General features: G+C 54.4%; 4 protein-coding genes across 4 annotated transcripts; 2 read left to right on the top strand and 2 right to left on the bottom strand.

Moving 5' to 3' along the window:
- Positions 1–3,017: 3,017 nt before the first annotated feature.
- On the bottom strand, positions 3,018–5,053 carry G647_06865 (uncharacterized protein; the record flags this gene model as incomplete). The annotated part of the gene is made up of 3 exons (XM_008731184.1): positions 3,018–3,455; positions 3,509–4,658; positions 4,863–5,053. 3 exons carry the CDS (start codon positions 5,051–5,053, stop codon positions 3,018–3,020), a joined length of 1,779 nt encoding a protein of 592 aa, XP_008729406.1.
- A 1,456-nt stretch (positions 5,054–6,509) lies between these two features.
- G647_06864 (uncharacterized protein) lies at positions 6,510–7,544 on the top strand (the record flags this gene model as incomplete). Its single annotated transcript, XM_008731183.1, has 1 exon — positions 6,510–7,544. One exon carries the CDS (start codon positions 6,510–6,512, stop codon positions 7,542–7,544), a length of 1,035 nt encoding a protein of 344 aa, XP_008729405.1.
- Positions 7,545–10,014: 2,470 nt separating this feature from the next.
- On the top strand, positions 10,015–11,403 carry G647_06863 (uncharacterized protein; the record flags this gene model as incomplete). The annotated part of the gene is made up of 1 exon (XM_008731182.1): positions 10,015–11,403. The coding sequence occupies one exon, from the start codon at positions 10,015–10,017 to the stop codon at positions 11,401–11,403; it is 1,389 nt and encodes a 462-aa protein (XP_008729404.1).
- A 773-nt stretch (positions 11,404–12,176) lies between these two features.
- G647_06862 (uncharacterized protein) lies at positions 12,177–14,199 on the bottom strand (the record flags this gene model as incomplete). Its single annotated transcript, XM_008731181.1, has 3 exons — positions 12,177–13,716; positions 13,776–13,852; positions 13,906–14,199. The coding sequence occupies 3 exons, from the start codon at positions 14,197–14,199 to the stop codon at positions 12,177–12,179; spliced, it is 1,911 nt and encodes a 636-aa protein (XP_008729403.1).
- Positions 14,200–15,696: the final 1,497 nt, after the last annotated feature.

Below are 15,696 nucleotides of genomic sequence, written 5' to 3'. Positions count from 1 at the left end.
GGCAACAGGGCAAGAGGCCATTTCGAGGAACATTGCACCCTTTAGAAATGACCAAGTTGGATTGACGGACCCCGGGGTTTATAAGGCGGCACATGACGCAAGATGTACTATAAGATGCAATCCCTGGTGAAGGACGAATCTCATCGGCCTGTTTTCTGGCTCATTGAACATTGCGCAGGTGGTGTTTGTGAATGAACCAGAAATTTCTCAAGAGGGATAATGTACCGAACCAGAGTTATAGGCGGGCGGAGCACAGACGGAGATGTAGAGTATAGAAGATACAAGTTTGAGAATCCGCAGTAAGTGGGTGGACAAGCGTTTTATTCGGATGCGATATATACAGATCACCCAACTGTCATAGTACTGTAGTTGTCCCGGAAAGCATTCGACCAGCGAGGAGGAGAGAAGCTGTCTTTTGGTCCAGCGGCGAAGAAGCAGCAGCAGCAGCAGCAGCTACATAGCAGCTAATTCGCAGTCCAGTCATAACCCTCTTCGTTCCCAACGATAAGTCGGCACTTGACTTGCTCGACGAGAGGAGTGTGTTCTATATTGTCAATGTCTCCAGTATGCTTGAGTAGGGTATGTACTTACCTATGTAGCCTTATTTCGTACGACGTGAGATGTGGCGGGAAGACACCTTATCCGAGAAAGACTCAAGAGGCTTGTGGTATGATGTGGTGTGATGTAATGTGATGTGAAGTGATGTGCGACGTGGACGAGTGGACGAGTGAGGAACTACACATGGATCCGTGGGGCTCTCAGATAGACGGTCGGGTCGATATTGTCGTGAGTCGTGAGTCGTGAGTCGTGATGTTCCGTCCAATTCCATTTCATTCCCATTCGCGTGATGTATCTATCTGCGGCGTAGAGGTCGGTTGGTGGGTCGGTCAGTCGGCGGGTCGGCAATCGCTGGTGTGACTGGGCTGGGCTGGCGGCTATTGTGATTATGATCCAGTACTCAGTATGTGGTGGTAGTGGTACCTCTGCTTGTGCTCGTGCTTGTACTTCTGCGGGCCGAGGCCGAGTCCGAGTACTCATACACTGGGCTTACTGCAGTGGTCGTGCTTTTTAGGTGTGGTACGGTACGGTACTGTGGGCTATAGCCAGAGACCAGCTGCCAGTACCAACCCATCCCTATCTGTTAGATAGCAGTTGGGTGTTTTTGCACATACTGACGTTTCACTTCTGTGCAAACCGTGCTCGTCCACGGCGTTCCCATTTATTGTTGAGCGCGTTTTGGTGCTGACCCGAGCCTGGGAATGCGGTCGTCATGGGTGGGTACAAGTATTTGGTTATGGGTACTGTATGCTGGGTTGGTCGATGATCTGGGATAGATGCTTCGTAGACGAAGGTTTCCTGTTGTCGATTCTCAATAGGTACTGCACTTTATCCGGTAACCTTCGATGGTACACTGCGGATCCTGTGTCCAAGGTCGATTGACGGCAACCTGGGTTTTAGCGAAGTCCCGCCTTTCAGATCCGGTCGGGGAAAGTGTAAAGTACTGTAGTGACTGGCTGTTGGCTTCGTGGGTAGAGCAGCGTGATGGACGATATACGCAGCGTGCCAAGTCTCTTATGAAGGTCTCATCGTGAGATCCAAGACACCTGCGAGGATCACAGGAGGGAAGATTGGGGCTGGATACATATGTCCCGGAGCCGCCGTTAGCAATACACCGTCGATGGCTGAATCGAAGGTGTGAGTATTTACCACGTCCGGTAGAGGAAGATACGCCAATGGCTACACAGGCCACACGGGCTACTCGACTTTACATAAAGTACTAATACGCTCGAGGAGCCGATCGAAATGCCGCTTGAATATGCAGAGTGCCATCCCAGCTGCATGGAAGTCCTCATAGCACTTGATAGCGTTGAGGCGGCATTCCAGGTCGACGTACGAAAGAGCATGAAAGGCCGATGGAAGGGACAAGGATGAGGGTGCCAGGGCTATGCAATTGCTGCTTTGAGTAGTCCATTCCTTCGTCATTCGTCCTCCGGCTCTTACGAACCGAAGAAGAGTCCAGACAGAAGGAGAAATCGTGTCCTGGGGCAGCACGAGGGCAACACAACGACCATACCAAGGAGCTCGACTTCTCGGACTTTTTCGACAGCGACATACCCAGTCCAGGGTACGTAGTATCATAGCGTGGAGGAAAGGATTCCAGGACGATTCAAGGAAGAGGCGCTCGTGTAGATCGCTCGCAGCAGAACAGTAGATATAGGCTGGATCTGCCCGGCATGATGATCTCCCTACATAGTACTTTACCAGTCGTCGAACTGAAAATAACCACGAGCCACGAGCCGAGAATTCGTGAATCGTGGTTTCGGAGTGTCCGAATCTAGTTAGACAGGAGCGGAAGCAATTCTCCGATAGGCCAACAGGAGCGCTAGCCTGATTCGCCTAGTAGCGCCAAATCCGGGGCATCGCGCTGCTCTCGATCACCTCAAACCCACCCAGTCACCCAGTACAGTGAGTCGTGGGCCGGGATGTTGGGTCGAATTGTATCGAATCTGCCCTGCTCATTGATATGTGGAGGGTGTCGTGGAGACTACCGCATTTTCGTGCCGGGACGAAGTGGGAAGACAAGAAGAGATCCAGTGCGCTCTGAGACCGGGCTGGAGAGATCGCATGGTACAGTCTTGTCATGGTGCGATACCAATTCGCAGAGTAGAATTGTCAGACTGCGGCAGCATGTCACGGAATTCTGTTCTCCTCCCGCGAGCAGCCAAAGTCTTCATAGTCATTCAAGTGTCATGATCAACAGACGCTCGGCCAGTCCATGAATGTCGTGATTTATTCTGTACGGGACACCGTGTATTTGCGCCTCATGTCTTTCCTTGGTCCAGCGATCGTCCTCGTTCATTTGCATCTCCTTCACACACACACAAAAAAAGAACGCCGTCAGATAAAGGCACTCGAGTGCATGCCAAAATCTGCTGGGAAAATCACATCGTAGCCTCCCGGGCTTATCACCGAGCCCGTGAACTGGAAACCCGCAGCCCGCCGGCGCAGGCCATAGATCACCGCTTTTTGACCTCACATGCCCAGCCTTCGATTCCTTCGCCTTTGGAACCCGGAGGGATATCGAGGTTCACATTCTCCATGCCCTTGACGCCTTTCAAGAACTCCGAGTTCGACATGCCGCCGGCATTCGCGCGCGCTTCCGGCGGTAACTCGAGCATGGGGGTCAGAAAATCACCAATCTTCTTGGCTTCCTCGACCGAGAAATGATACTTCTCCCGGAGGACATCGGGCAGGGCCCAGTGTCGTAATCGATGAATGTTGCGCAATTCGCCTTTGCGGTTGAAGATTTCTTGGGACCACTTCCCGGAGAGACACAGAGATTTGGGAAAGGGGCCGAGGAGCTCGATTATTTGTGCGATGTGGTCGTCATCTTTGCCGTACTTTGTTCCTGATTGCGGATCAAAGAGATAGTCTCCAGTAATGAGTTCGAATACCTGCGATGCGTTAGTGGCGTGTCATGCTTGTAGGTTCCGTGCCATTGTCATACCATGCATGCCATACTCCACACATCCGTACTGGCACCCCATTTGGCGCCCAGGATCACCTCCGGCGACCGATACTGTCGCGTCTGAATGTCGTTTGTAAAGTGGTGACCGACCCAACAAGCATTGCCCAAGTCGGCAATCTTGACAGAAATGATCTCGCCCACGGGATCGTCCTCGTTCTTGGCCGCCTTCAACACCTTTTCCGCGTCGGTCGACTTCTTGCTGTCCAGGGAGACTCCGGCCAGGTCCTTCTCGAGCGGGTCTGTCGTGCCTTCTCTCGTCTTCCCGCTTGCCGTCTGCTCCTCGTTCGGCTTGTTCTCCTTCGATTTCATTTTCAATTGCTCAAGCATCGAGAGGCCCTCTGCTGATTTGTTGGAGACGGAATCATTGATGACCTGATTGAGGCTGCTGGGCTGATGGTGGCCATGGCCACCCAACTTGTCCAGGTTCGTGAAACTGGCATTCAGTGGGCTCGGCAGCGGCTGGCTGCCGGTGATCAGCGTCCGTCTTCGTCTTCGCCCATTTCTGTTGTCGTCCTTTGTCGGTTCTTTCTCGTCTTTCACGAAAGCTTTAACAATTTGCTCGACATCCCCGATCTCGATCAGAACATTCTCCGGTTTCAAATCTGTGTGGATGATGCCACATTCGCGGTGCAAGTAGTCCAACCCGAGGAGGACCTGCTTGGTGATCTGCTTCACCAGGGGCATCGGGATACCCCGGTGGTTCCAGCGCTTGATCAAGCCCAGCAGGTTCTCACCCAACACTTCAAACACCATACATACGTGCACGCCGTTGGGGCCTTTGTGTTCGAAGGAATCGAGGAGACTGACCACATATCTGCGGCCAGGATGGTTCGGATTGGCTTGGACAACCTTGTTTAATAGTTTGATCTCGTCTATGGCGGTCTCGGTGTAGTGTGCCGCCGATCTGACCACCTTGAGCGCGACGTGTTTCCCAGTGGCAGTATCTCGTGACAACCAGACGGTCGAGAAGTGACCCCACCCCAACTTGCGCACCACGACGTATTTGCCATTGTTGTATGTTTCGCCGACATGGACCGGGTGGTATCCGCCCTTGCAGTAGTCTTCCGAGTCCTCTTCGTCTGCCGTCGTCTCGGCGGGGTCGTCTTCGGAGGTGGAGGAGGAGGGGGATCTATGAATCATATGTGAGTTATTTGACGGGGCCTTGGCGTGAGGTAAGGGAGAGTCCATGCTGACGACGATCAGTCTCGGGGGCTGGATGGAGAACAGGACAGGAGAAGTATTGCATCTGCGATCAATCACGATATCATGTGCAGGGATGACGAAGCGCGTGTGACGGAGAGGCAGAGGCAGTGACGCTTGCAAGTGAACTTACTCGGGCTCTGCTTGGGTGGGGCTGTCGTGAAGACTCGACGACGCCGCGCTGTCTGTGGTGATGATGGGTTTGAGGTTGTCGCCTTTTCGCCGCTTCTTCTGACCGTTGCCGTTGGCCGCGAGGGCGGCGGTGGTCGCAACCTTCTTGGCCTGGTTGATGGCGGCTTTCTTCAGGTCCGTCCCGTTCATCATGGCAAAGGCCGCGGCGTTGGTGGCCAGCAATCTGTGGGGGTTGTGAGCGACTGGTCCCTTTGCAGGGCCAGCTTCCGATAATGGAGGAATTGTGGAGGGTATTTCGAGGTGCAGTCGAGATTAGAAGGGGATGACTTTTCTTGGGCGCAGTCGGGCCACGAGGGTAGCCCCGGCTGGCCTGGTGCGGCGGTGCGTGATCGTGATAGGATCTGCGGAGGAGCGTGGGAGAGTTCGACTTGTCGTTACGGCGGCGTGTATGCCCACTCTTCTAGAACGATCAGACGGGGCTCGCTTCGGGGGACGGGCCACTCGATCAAGCGCCGGAAAGAATGCTGACAGCCCAGGCGCGATGATGTTATGTCTAACTTTTCCGTCTCCTCGTGGTCCCTAGACTTTGGTCCTCCTGTGCCCGATGTGACGGCTGCGGCTTTCTGCGGCTTCAGTCAGGCGTGGGTCGGGAAGAGCACAAGCGCCGATGGACAATTCTGCGACCAGTGCTGCGTGCTGCTGAATGACGGATGTGATTCGTGGGATGGAAGCAGGGCACCCAACCATGCGCCGGCGGCTATTCGAGCGAGGGCATTGATAGCGAAAGCAGAGGTCGGGGGATCGAGTCACCACATCCAGCGTGTGTGGGAGGATGTCGAAGCCAGGTCGCCCAAGAACGAAACGACAAGGACAAGTCGACTGACGTCGTTACGGGAAACGCGACTGATCGTGAATCTTCGGCGGAGGTTGAGCGAGCTGACGGATCTGAGGCCGACGTCTTATACGCTGAGGAAGCTCATGAGTCGGCGCTGTCGGCGATGGCGATATCGATTATGAGTGCTGCCGGGGTCGGGCCACAGCGAAGGCTCTTGGATTGTTGGTTTACTTGTATGTGATAAATCAAGGTGGGATAGCAAGCAGCGGTAGTGGGGTATCTGTGAGGCTTGTTTGTTGTTGGTGTGCAAGGTGCTCACTCACGACGGCGAGGGTGTGAGAGGGTAGACGTCAGACGGAGATACTGTCGAGTCTTCTCTTCTCTACCATGACTAACGACAAACACGAGGTGGATTCCGAGCTCAGCATGATTAATGTCTTCGTTTGCAGTCATGGAGCAATGTATGATTCCCACATTTCAAGCTGTTCCTGGCAAGCCACCTGCGCCATCCACACGCGGCAGACATGGCGGTAAGTCTATCCGTACTGTGCTCCATCCTCACCGAGTGCGAACGATTGTGAAGGCGTCCCATTCTCTCTCTCATGTTCGATTCAGGCTTTCCCCGGACCCGACTAGCATAGACAGTCTCGAAAGCCCAGCTGAGCGCTTCTGCGAAATCACTTCCAAGGTCCTCAGCCGAATTCCTGTCGGACGCAGAGTCACAAACATGAACGCTTCATCTAGCACAACACCCAACTCTCCATTCCGGTGATCCCGCAGAAGAGGTGCTATCCCTCATATCTTACTTGCAAGATGGGCCTCTTCTCTCCGCCCGACTCCCCCTTCGCACCTCCGTCCCTCGTCTACCAATTGATCTACCACCCACTCACAACCTGCTTCACCATCTTCCACAACCTGCTGCTCTACCTCCGGGGCGCACCCTACCTCCCACCCAAGAACAAACTGCCCATCCGCGTGGTGTGCATGTCCGACACCCACTCGAAAGTGCCCCGTTACGCCATCCCGAAGGGCGATCTCCTCATTCACTCGGGCGACCTCACAAACACGGGCACCCTGTCCTCCATCCAACAGACGCTAGACTGGCTGAAGACGCTGCAGAAGCCATGGCCCGGCTCGTCGGACGGATTCCGCCACATCGTGTTCGTGGCCGGCAACCACGACAGCTACTTTGACGAGCGCAGCCGGAGCGTCCACGACCGCAAGAACTCGCACCGCACCCTGAATCTGGGCAAGATCCACTATCTCCAGCACTCGTCCATCACCCTGCCCTTCCCGGGCGACCGCAACCTGAAAGTCTACGGGGCGCCTCAAATCCCACAGTGTGGGGGGAAAGAGTTTGCATTCCAATATCAACGCGGGCAGGACGCCTGGACAGCAACGATCCCGGACGACGTGGACGTGCTGATCACGCATAACCCGCCCAAATGGCATCTCGACCTGCCCGCGAGTGGGGGACTGGGGGACGAATTCGAGCTGAAGGAAGTCTGGCGCGTCAAGCCGACGTTACATGCCTTTGGACACGTTCATTCCGGCCAGGGAGTCGAGCCGGCCTGGTGGGATGAGAGCCAGAAGGCATGGGAGACATACCTCGCCGCGGCGTACAATAAGCCTGCTGAGAGGGCTGCAAGTCATCGTTTGCCACTGACCGAACTCCTTGACTTGGCACTCTGGTGGAAGGGAATTGAGTCCGTTGTGGCCGATGTGAGGGGTCTATTGTGGACGAGGTTGTGGGGTGGTGCTAGGCAGGGGGGATATATGGTCAATGGCGCGCTCACGTACCAGACAGGAAATCAATTGTTGAATAAGCCCAAGGTGGTGGTACTGTAGACATATATACTCTAGAGAGTAGATCGTTAGGCGAGGGAAGATTTAATCACTTAGAGGGCCCTTAAGAAAGTATGCGATCTCAAGGATACAATCGGGAAGGAGCACTGCATCGTACTCCATATTAAACGAAGCGGACTGTTTCTAAGATACGGACTTCTACCGCAAGAAAGACAAGAACGCCACCCATGAGCTCCGAACCCGATAGCTTAAACCAGAAAAGCAGCCACGAAGATTAAGCTGCCAAGCGCAAATACAGACGCCCCAGAACGACCCGCAGCACCCTTGAACCCGTTGATTGGCGGCACAATACTGCCCATCGGCCTCGTTGCATTGACACTGACAGGGACTGAGATAGTACCCGGCACAGTCGAAGACACGTTGGTCAATGAGAGAGTCGACGTGGTAGTATTCAACGCGACCATGCTGGTGGACGAGTAGTTACCGAAGGGAGCCATTGAGCTGGTCAATGGAGTCACGGTGGGCGCGTGGCATTCTCCGCTGGGGCTCGTCATGGAGACGGTGACAGTGCGTGTTGTGGTCGAGGTGATCGTCGTCGTGTGGCTCGTAGTTGCGTCAGTTGATGTGGCACTTGGGGAAGATGGACTCGAAAGGGAACTGGTGGTAGCATCGGTCGTGGTGGTAGAGGAAGAGCTCGACGTAGAATCTGTCGTCGACGCTGAAGAGGTCGAGGTGGAATCTGTAGTGGACACGGACGTGCTTGAACTAGACGTAGTCGATGAGCTCGACGATCCGGTGCTGCTACTGGCACTGCTGCTGCTGCTGATCAGGTGTCTGAGTTCCTGAGGACACTCGCGAGGCTTCCCATTGCGAGGAATGCATCCTATGCCGGTAGTGGTACAGTTGGAGGTGGAGGGGCATGCATCTACGGCTTGTTAGTGCTTGACAGACGCGATGGGATGAGGGTCAGCTTACATCTATTGGAACAGCAGACGTCGCCAGCCACAGGGTTGTAGCACGCATCTGTACCGCATGCAACCCAGTTGGCGCCACAGGCAGCACAGCCTTCCTTTGCCGAAGGCTTGCAAGCTATCTTTCCGCGAGCGGTAAAAGATTCATGATCGGGATGGCCGTGAACCACGATGGCGAGGACGGTACCGACAAACAATGGGATATACGAGCGCATCGTAATGTATCAGGACTGTACTGGTACTCAACGTCGAAGGGGAACAACACACTGTATCTCTCGATATCGACTATCCCAGGCCGCGGCTCGGTAGATGGAGGAATGGAAAATGGTCAGGGCGAGACTCGAACATCTTAAGGCAAGTTTCACGATTGGTAAACAGACGCCTTTGTGCCGAAAATGGAAAACAGATAAAGACTATTGCGAGCTGGACCGTAGAAGCCGTTTCTAGATTGCACGGTAGTACAGACAAAGCGCCAGCTGGAAGACAGACCGTAAACCCGAACAATATCGGCTTCGCAGACCAGTTGGTGATGGAAACATTCGGGAACGCGGTACTCCGTACCTTGGACTTGATGAACAGGTAGAAAGGCGCAATAGTGGCATATCAAGCGTCCACCAGCCCCGTGAATTTGCCAGCGACATTGAAAGTTGCCGTTCGAACGTTCATGTAACTTCTCCAGCCAGGCACAAAGAAACTTGGAGCTCACATACCCTCAATGGCAGAGTGAAAGCAGGGTTGCCAAGGCAGTCCTTTGTCCGCGGGTAGATGAGACTGGCGGGCTCGTCGCTTGCTTGCGGATAGCATGTCGGTGGTGGTGGTGGTGGCTGTCGACAGGAGAAGTGGCAGAAAATACGGAGAACACGCCAAGAAATTGGGTTTCCGCAACCGGAAGCCACCGATCGTGAATCAGTCACGTGACCCGCTGACTCAGAGAGAAGTTATGGGTGACGTCAATGCTCTTTCGGCCTCAATCTCGAGGTGAGTCTTCAAAACGCCAACCTGACCTCAACCTCGCAAATTCGTTCGACATTTCCGGGATACGAGATACAATTGCCCTATAGTGCATTAAAGCTGAACCCGAATCGACGGCGTAGTTATTGATTTCAAGTCATCTGGCGTCGGAGATTTCGAGGTCACCGCTCCCTAATGCAATGCCAATCTTTCCCTAAGCCGCCAGCAGCAATCCGTCCAATAGTACCTGGTTATTCTGTATCAGTGATGGGCGGTCGTGTACTTGATAAGCGCACCATGGGATTTATCAATGCCATGCAAGCGATACCCCGTCTTCTAACTCCCTTTGTAGTCTTGGATTGCGTAGGAGGACTTGAGGTGATTACAGGTTTCGCAGATCTGAGCTAGCTGCTGCCAACCCAGCGCCTCTCCAGCCGACAAGGAGAAAACGGCAAGTGTTTTATTCCTTTCAAATGTCTTCGGAAATGGTAATCAGGACCCCTCTTGCGGTTCACTTCACTTTCCATGCCCAGCTGCAAACAGCCGGCCCCGAGTAACGTGCATTGCCGTGGGTGAGGCAGCTTGGCACAATGAGGAGCACGACTTCAGCCTGCTGCCGGACCCGGCAGCGTGATGTCGAGGTCGAGGAGTTCCAAGCGCAGCTGCAACAAGAACATCCACAGCGTAACTCTTACATCGGCGTCAAAGAGAAGCAGCCTCTGCTCCCCATGTCGTCAGTGACATCGTTTGCTCCGGGCGGGAACAACTCACGGGTCCGCCGCTCCCTTGCCGTGGCCCTGGTGGGCGCGCTCTGTTTTATGATTTTCGCACTCCATCGACTGCGCGAGCTGCAATCCCAACGACCGTTCAGCTTCCCCACGTCAGAGTCGGCTACCGGGTTTTCTAGCGATCTCCGGGTATGGCAATTTGACAAGCCAGACGACGTGAAGGTCATTGGCCTGGTGTTCTTTGGGAGAAAGAGTCGCGTGGAGATTCTCCGCTGTTACCTTGAACGCAATCTGGTCGATCACGGAGGCTGGCTCGATGAAATCCACTGGGTGAAGAACACCGACAATCCCGACGACCTCAAGTACCTTGAAGAAATCTTGGCTTCTTCTCCGCGATACAAGACGGTCGAGCTCGAAGGAGTTGGCTTTGTCGGTTACGGTCAGGCTTGGGGGAAGCTAGAGCGCGAGAGCTTGTATGTCAAGATTGACGACGACGTGGTGTGGTTTGACGACGACACGATACCGCGCATCGTGAGCATGAAACTGGCGCATCCAGAGTATCTGCTCGTAGCTGCCAACATGATCAACTCGCCACTCATGGGCTGGGTCCATTATCACATGGGCGCGCTACACCCGTACCTACCTGAGCTCGCCGACTACCAACCTGGCATTTTCCACCCCAGGAAACCGTCCCGTAAACATTGGACATACTGGTCGTATCCAGAGTGGACAGGGCCCGCCGACTACTTCTTCGGCATAACTCAAGAGCCACCATACGATGGCCACCGGTGGCTGCGCCTGCCCGAGGACACCGACATGCACCGCACACCAGCGTCGGAAATCGAGTACGCGACATGGGGCACGGGGCTCAAGTCGTGGGCCATCGCCGCACAAGAGCACTATTCTTTCCTGGAAAACCTCGCGGACGACAACCTCGACGTGTACAAGATGGGTGTCCGCAGCGTGGATCCCAACGGCGGCAAGCCGTGGTTCACACTCGACAAGCGTCTCAGCATCAATTTCATCACCATTTGGGCGGATGACGTTCTCGACAATCTCCCAATGGACACAGTGGACGAAGAATGGTTGACCGTCAACTTGCCCAAGAAGCTACAGCGTCAAGTCGCCGTCAACACTGACGCTCTGGCAGTGCACTTCACCTTCGGGACGCAGGGTAGTGTCGACATGACCGATCTTTTGGCCCGGTATCATGACTATGCGCTGGAAGAGAGATGCGCCAGGCGGATTTGACGTGTGCTCGACAACTAAGGGGTTTTCCGCGCTTTAGCACCGAGGACAGATTCCGGAGGATAGAGCATGCGTATCCTGTTTCTACCGTAGGGGCGCCCGGCGCATCAGTCACACTGGTACAGTTACATAGGACATGCTGTAGTGAAGAGTGATCTGACACGGAAATGTTTCCTAATGCGAACGAACCATATGGGTGCCAAGCGAGTACATGACTGATGAGTCAGCGGAATCCTCCGATACAGCAACCACAGACAGCTCCCACGCGGAGTCATGGAGTCTCACAGGGCCCCCCCAGCGCCAGGCGACACCGAGTATTCGGCTCAGTGCCGGTCGCAGTGATGCGCTGGAAGGGCCTTTGCATGGTATCCTGCAGCAGGAGAAGTCAGCCTAGACACACGCCGGTGACTGGGCATCAGGCATCCCGCATTGCTTCTCACAGCCGAGCTACGGGGTCTCATGGTCATCGTGGACTTCGTGAAGTACTGAGTACAGTAAGCAATTACATACCTTATGCGTGGTGCATTCCCGGACCATTCCGCTTCTGGAACTTGCGATGATACTAAGTATCTTGCAGTGATTGTTTTGGAAGTTGCGTATTGCCCACTGTGTACGGAGTACTCGGTTCATGTTTTCTCGTGCTTCATGTGCTCCGTTCGCGTTTCAACGGCTGATGCGGAGCAGCATGACCCAACCACGCTTCGCAGCTGAGGCCTGGGCATTATGCTACCGATCGTACCGCCTGCTGCGTACCGCCTGCCGCGTACGGACGTACTTTACTTGGCCAATTTGCCTAGCGCGGCGTAATCCCAATCCTCCTTGATGAGATCGGCCGCCTTTTCCGCAACCATGTATACGCTCGAGACGATATTGCCGGACACGTTGTTTGCAAAGACACTGGCGTCCGCGACCCTCAGGCCCTCCACGCCCTTGACTCTCAGTCTGGAATCGACCGTGTCTCCCATTGCGCAGGTGCCACAGCTGTGATATTCGCCGAGGATGTATTCTTGCACCGCCGCCCGCCGCCCTTGCACCGTATCCAGCGGGAACTTCTCCGGCTCAGGTAAGATGCGGTGGGCGAGCTTGTCCTTTAGCTGTGGCGCTTGCGTGACCTTCTCCAGGAATTTCAGCCCCGCAGCCATGAGGGCCACGTCGGCTTCGTGGCCCATGTAGTTGGGATGCACCTCTGGTGCGACTGTCGGGTCTGCCGACTTGATGTGCACATGGCCTCGGGAGGCGGGGTATTGTAGGCCGACCACGAATGTGACACCATCTTTGGCACCCTCGGCTGGAGGAGCGAAGAGTATCGATTGATCCGACACACCGTCCTTGAAGTTTCCTGTCGCGGCGATGAAGATGAACTGGAGGTTTGCCGACTTGTTGGATTTGACGTGCTTGATGACTTGATCCAGTTGCTTCTTTTGGAACGGTGTTGCAGTCTTCTGCGAGGCTTGGATCGACTGGACGATTTCGTCGAGCTCGCCTTCCTCCAGGAATAACGTGGCAGGGAAGAAGCCCTGGACGGATTGGATTGCGGTGAGAGGACCCCCTTGCTCTTCTGCCAGGGCTTTCTGCGCCGCGGCCATCATTTCAGGTTTGTAAAGTGAATCGCCTGATATCTGGCCGTCCGCGAGCTGGTATGACGTGCCGCCAACGGCATGGTCTTGGTAGTTCTCACCAACTGACGGCAAATCAACCAAACACTCGACTCCCGCAGCCTTCAGGATCTCTGGATTGCCGATACCCGACATCTCTAGAATCTGGGGCGAGTTGATGGCACCGCCAGCGACGATTACCTCTCGCTTGGCTTTGATGGTATGTCTCTGGCCATTGTTGATAAATTCCACGCCTGTCGCTCTTTTGTCCTCGAGGATGACTCGCGAGATGAGGCACTCGGTTACGACTCTGAGGTTGGGTCGGTGTTCGTTTGCTTGGAAGTATCCTCGAGCAGCGTAGCTACGCATGCCCTTGTTGGGACCGGTTCGAACAACTGCGCCGAGGGTATTGTAGAAGCCGATGTGGTCGCCGCTCCATGGGTCGAGAGGCTTCTTGTCGAAACCCGCGACGTAATCTGCGGCTTTGATCGCGTCGTCCTCGATCGGAAGGCGGAAATCGTTGAAGCTCGTCCGTACAGGGCCGCTCGTACCATGATTCTCTCCAACAAACGGCATTGTCGAACGTTCGGTGATCCGCTCGTCGATCGGCTCCAGTGTTTGGTGCTTCAGCATGTATTGCTTCATGTTGGCGGCTGACCATGAAGCATCGTTTGCGAGTTCAGCCCAGTCGTCAAAATCCTGTGTTGATCCCCGAACGTACCTAATTGCAACGGCAGGGTTAGGGTGTCCGATACGTGCCTGATTCAAAGGCAAACTCACATCATATAGTTGATCGCGCTTGAACCACCCAGGGCCTTGCCACGAGGCACTTGGTGGACTTTGTTCTTGTTTCCTGGCTATGGCGGGAGCTCAGCTAGCGCACCAGCCGCGACATATGGTCACTTCGTACCTGCGGTATGGTGTCCCAGGCCCAGTCATACTCCTTGTTGCCCAGCATCTGGGTGAATAGAGCGGGAACATCAACGAGGGGATCACCAAGTCGATTCTTACCAGCCTCGATCACGCCCACGGTGACGTCTAGATTCTCTGTCAAACGGGCTGCAATGGCCAGTCCGGCGGTGCCACCTCCACAAATGAGGTAGTCGTAGCTTTGATGGGTTAGGAACTCATCGACGCCGACAAGGGCAGATTTCTGCGCCTCGTGGACGCCGTTGAGACCATTTGCTCCATTGGTAGTCGTCATATTTGCGACTTGGTGGCAAGATAACCCGGTGTTGTGGCTGGGGTCAATTTAGGTGAATCTGGTTGTGTGGACATGAGATGGAAGAGGGTCTGGTGGGAAGTGAGGGCAACCCTTTATACACACTTGGCCCCCGACCTGGCTGTGGGTGGTATGTGCTCCATGCACCATTGTATTCATGCTGTACCGTTGTACTGAATAAGGTAGGACTCCATGGGACGGCCGGGTCAGAAGATTTGCATTACTGTTCCTTCGTATAACGCTGTAAGAAGCCAATGGTACACTCCCAGGGGAAGCTCCGACTAATGAGAGGGTCGACTCGAAGGAGCAATACAGTAAGTCGAACAGTATCCGTAATGCAGAGTGAGCCCAGACCCAGGGTTAGTGTTATAAATAAACACGCCCAGCTCGGGAGGTAGCATAGCCGTGGAAGGAATCCGTTTGACTTTGGCTAGTACTCTGTATAGGTTTCTCCACACCTGTCGATGTCCCCGGATGGCCATGCTGACTGCGTCCTGGTGGATCCACAATGTACTCATAGTTTGCAAATCGGTGCGTCGGAGCGCGAGACGCGATATGGCAACTGACCGGCGAAGAGCAGAGCTTCCGCGGGACTCCTGTGGTCCTGTTCAGCTGTGTATAGAAACAGATGTGATCCATTGTTCGTATGTCGCAAGTCTCGTCGTAGGAGCTCGTACAAATCTTTTGGCTCCCTCTTGTCGCCATCCATTTCCCTCGTCGTGAACAACAACCGACAGTTGAACCCTCCCGCCTTCTTAAGCACTGGGTAGTTTCAGCCAAGGACCCCGCATTCGCTAAATTGGTGTCTGTCATACGAGTAGGAGTTAATGTGTTAATGCCTGGATTCGCCTCGTATTCGAAAACACTGCCGGTGGGCACCACTCCATATTTGTCGCTTACCAAATGTACACGGCGCAATCAAGCGGCTGCAGAGGAGGACAGATCTGACTTGATACTTTGTGCATTCGCCGTATGAAGGATGACTCTGCAGATAGCAACACCACAATGTCGTTGCAGCAAAGGTCCAATCCCCGGCCGTAAGCCATGATCCCCCTGTCTAATCGATGGCGGACGCTTCATTGACCGCGAATTAGTGATGTCGCAACCTATACCGATTCAACCATAGCGATGGCGTATCTACGGCGGGGTTGGAACGACGCCACCAGAAAGCCAAGACGAGCAAGAGGCTGTCTTTGGCATCACGTTGATACCCCATCTCGCCGGTGGCTGAACCTGGGCTCAACACCTACCTTGGGCCGGGACCGACTTTCAGGGTAATACATAAGCCAGCTGCAGGCGTAACTTCGAACCACTGGGTAATTCAGGATCCCTGACACAAGATGTAGCAAGATCGGGCAGTGTGATTCGGAATTTTGCGAGCTCAAGAACAGCCGAAGAATGGTGAAGAAGCGGGTATATATACCCTACTAAGCAGGAAGAGAAATCGGTGAAAGAAAATCGAATCTGATTTCGCTCCAC

The sequence above is a fragment of the Cladophialophora carrionii genome (genome assembly GCF_000365165.1).
Source record: "Cladophialophora carrionii CBS 160.54 unplaced genomic scaffold supercont1.5, whole genome shotgun sequence".
In the NCBI taxonomy this organism is placed as follows: Eukaryota; Fungi; Ascomycota; class Eurotiomycetes; order Chaetothyriales; family Herpotrichiellaceae; genus Cladophialophora; species Cladophialophora carrionii.
The sequence above is the reverse complement of the archived record's forward strand: the minus strand, read 5'-3'. Positions and strand labels throughout refer to the sequence as shown.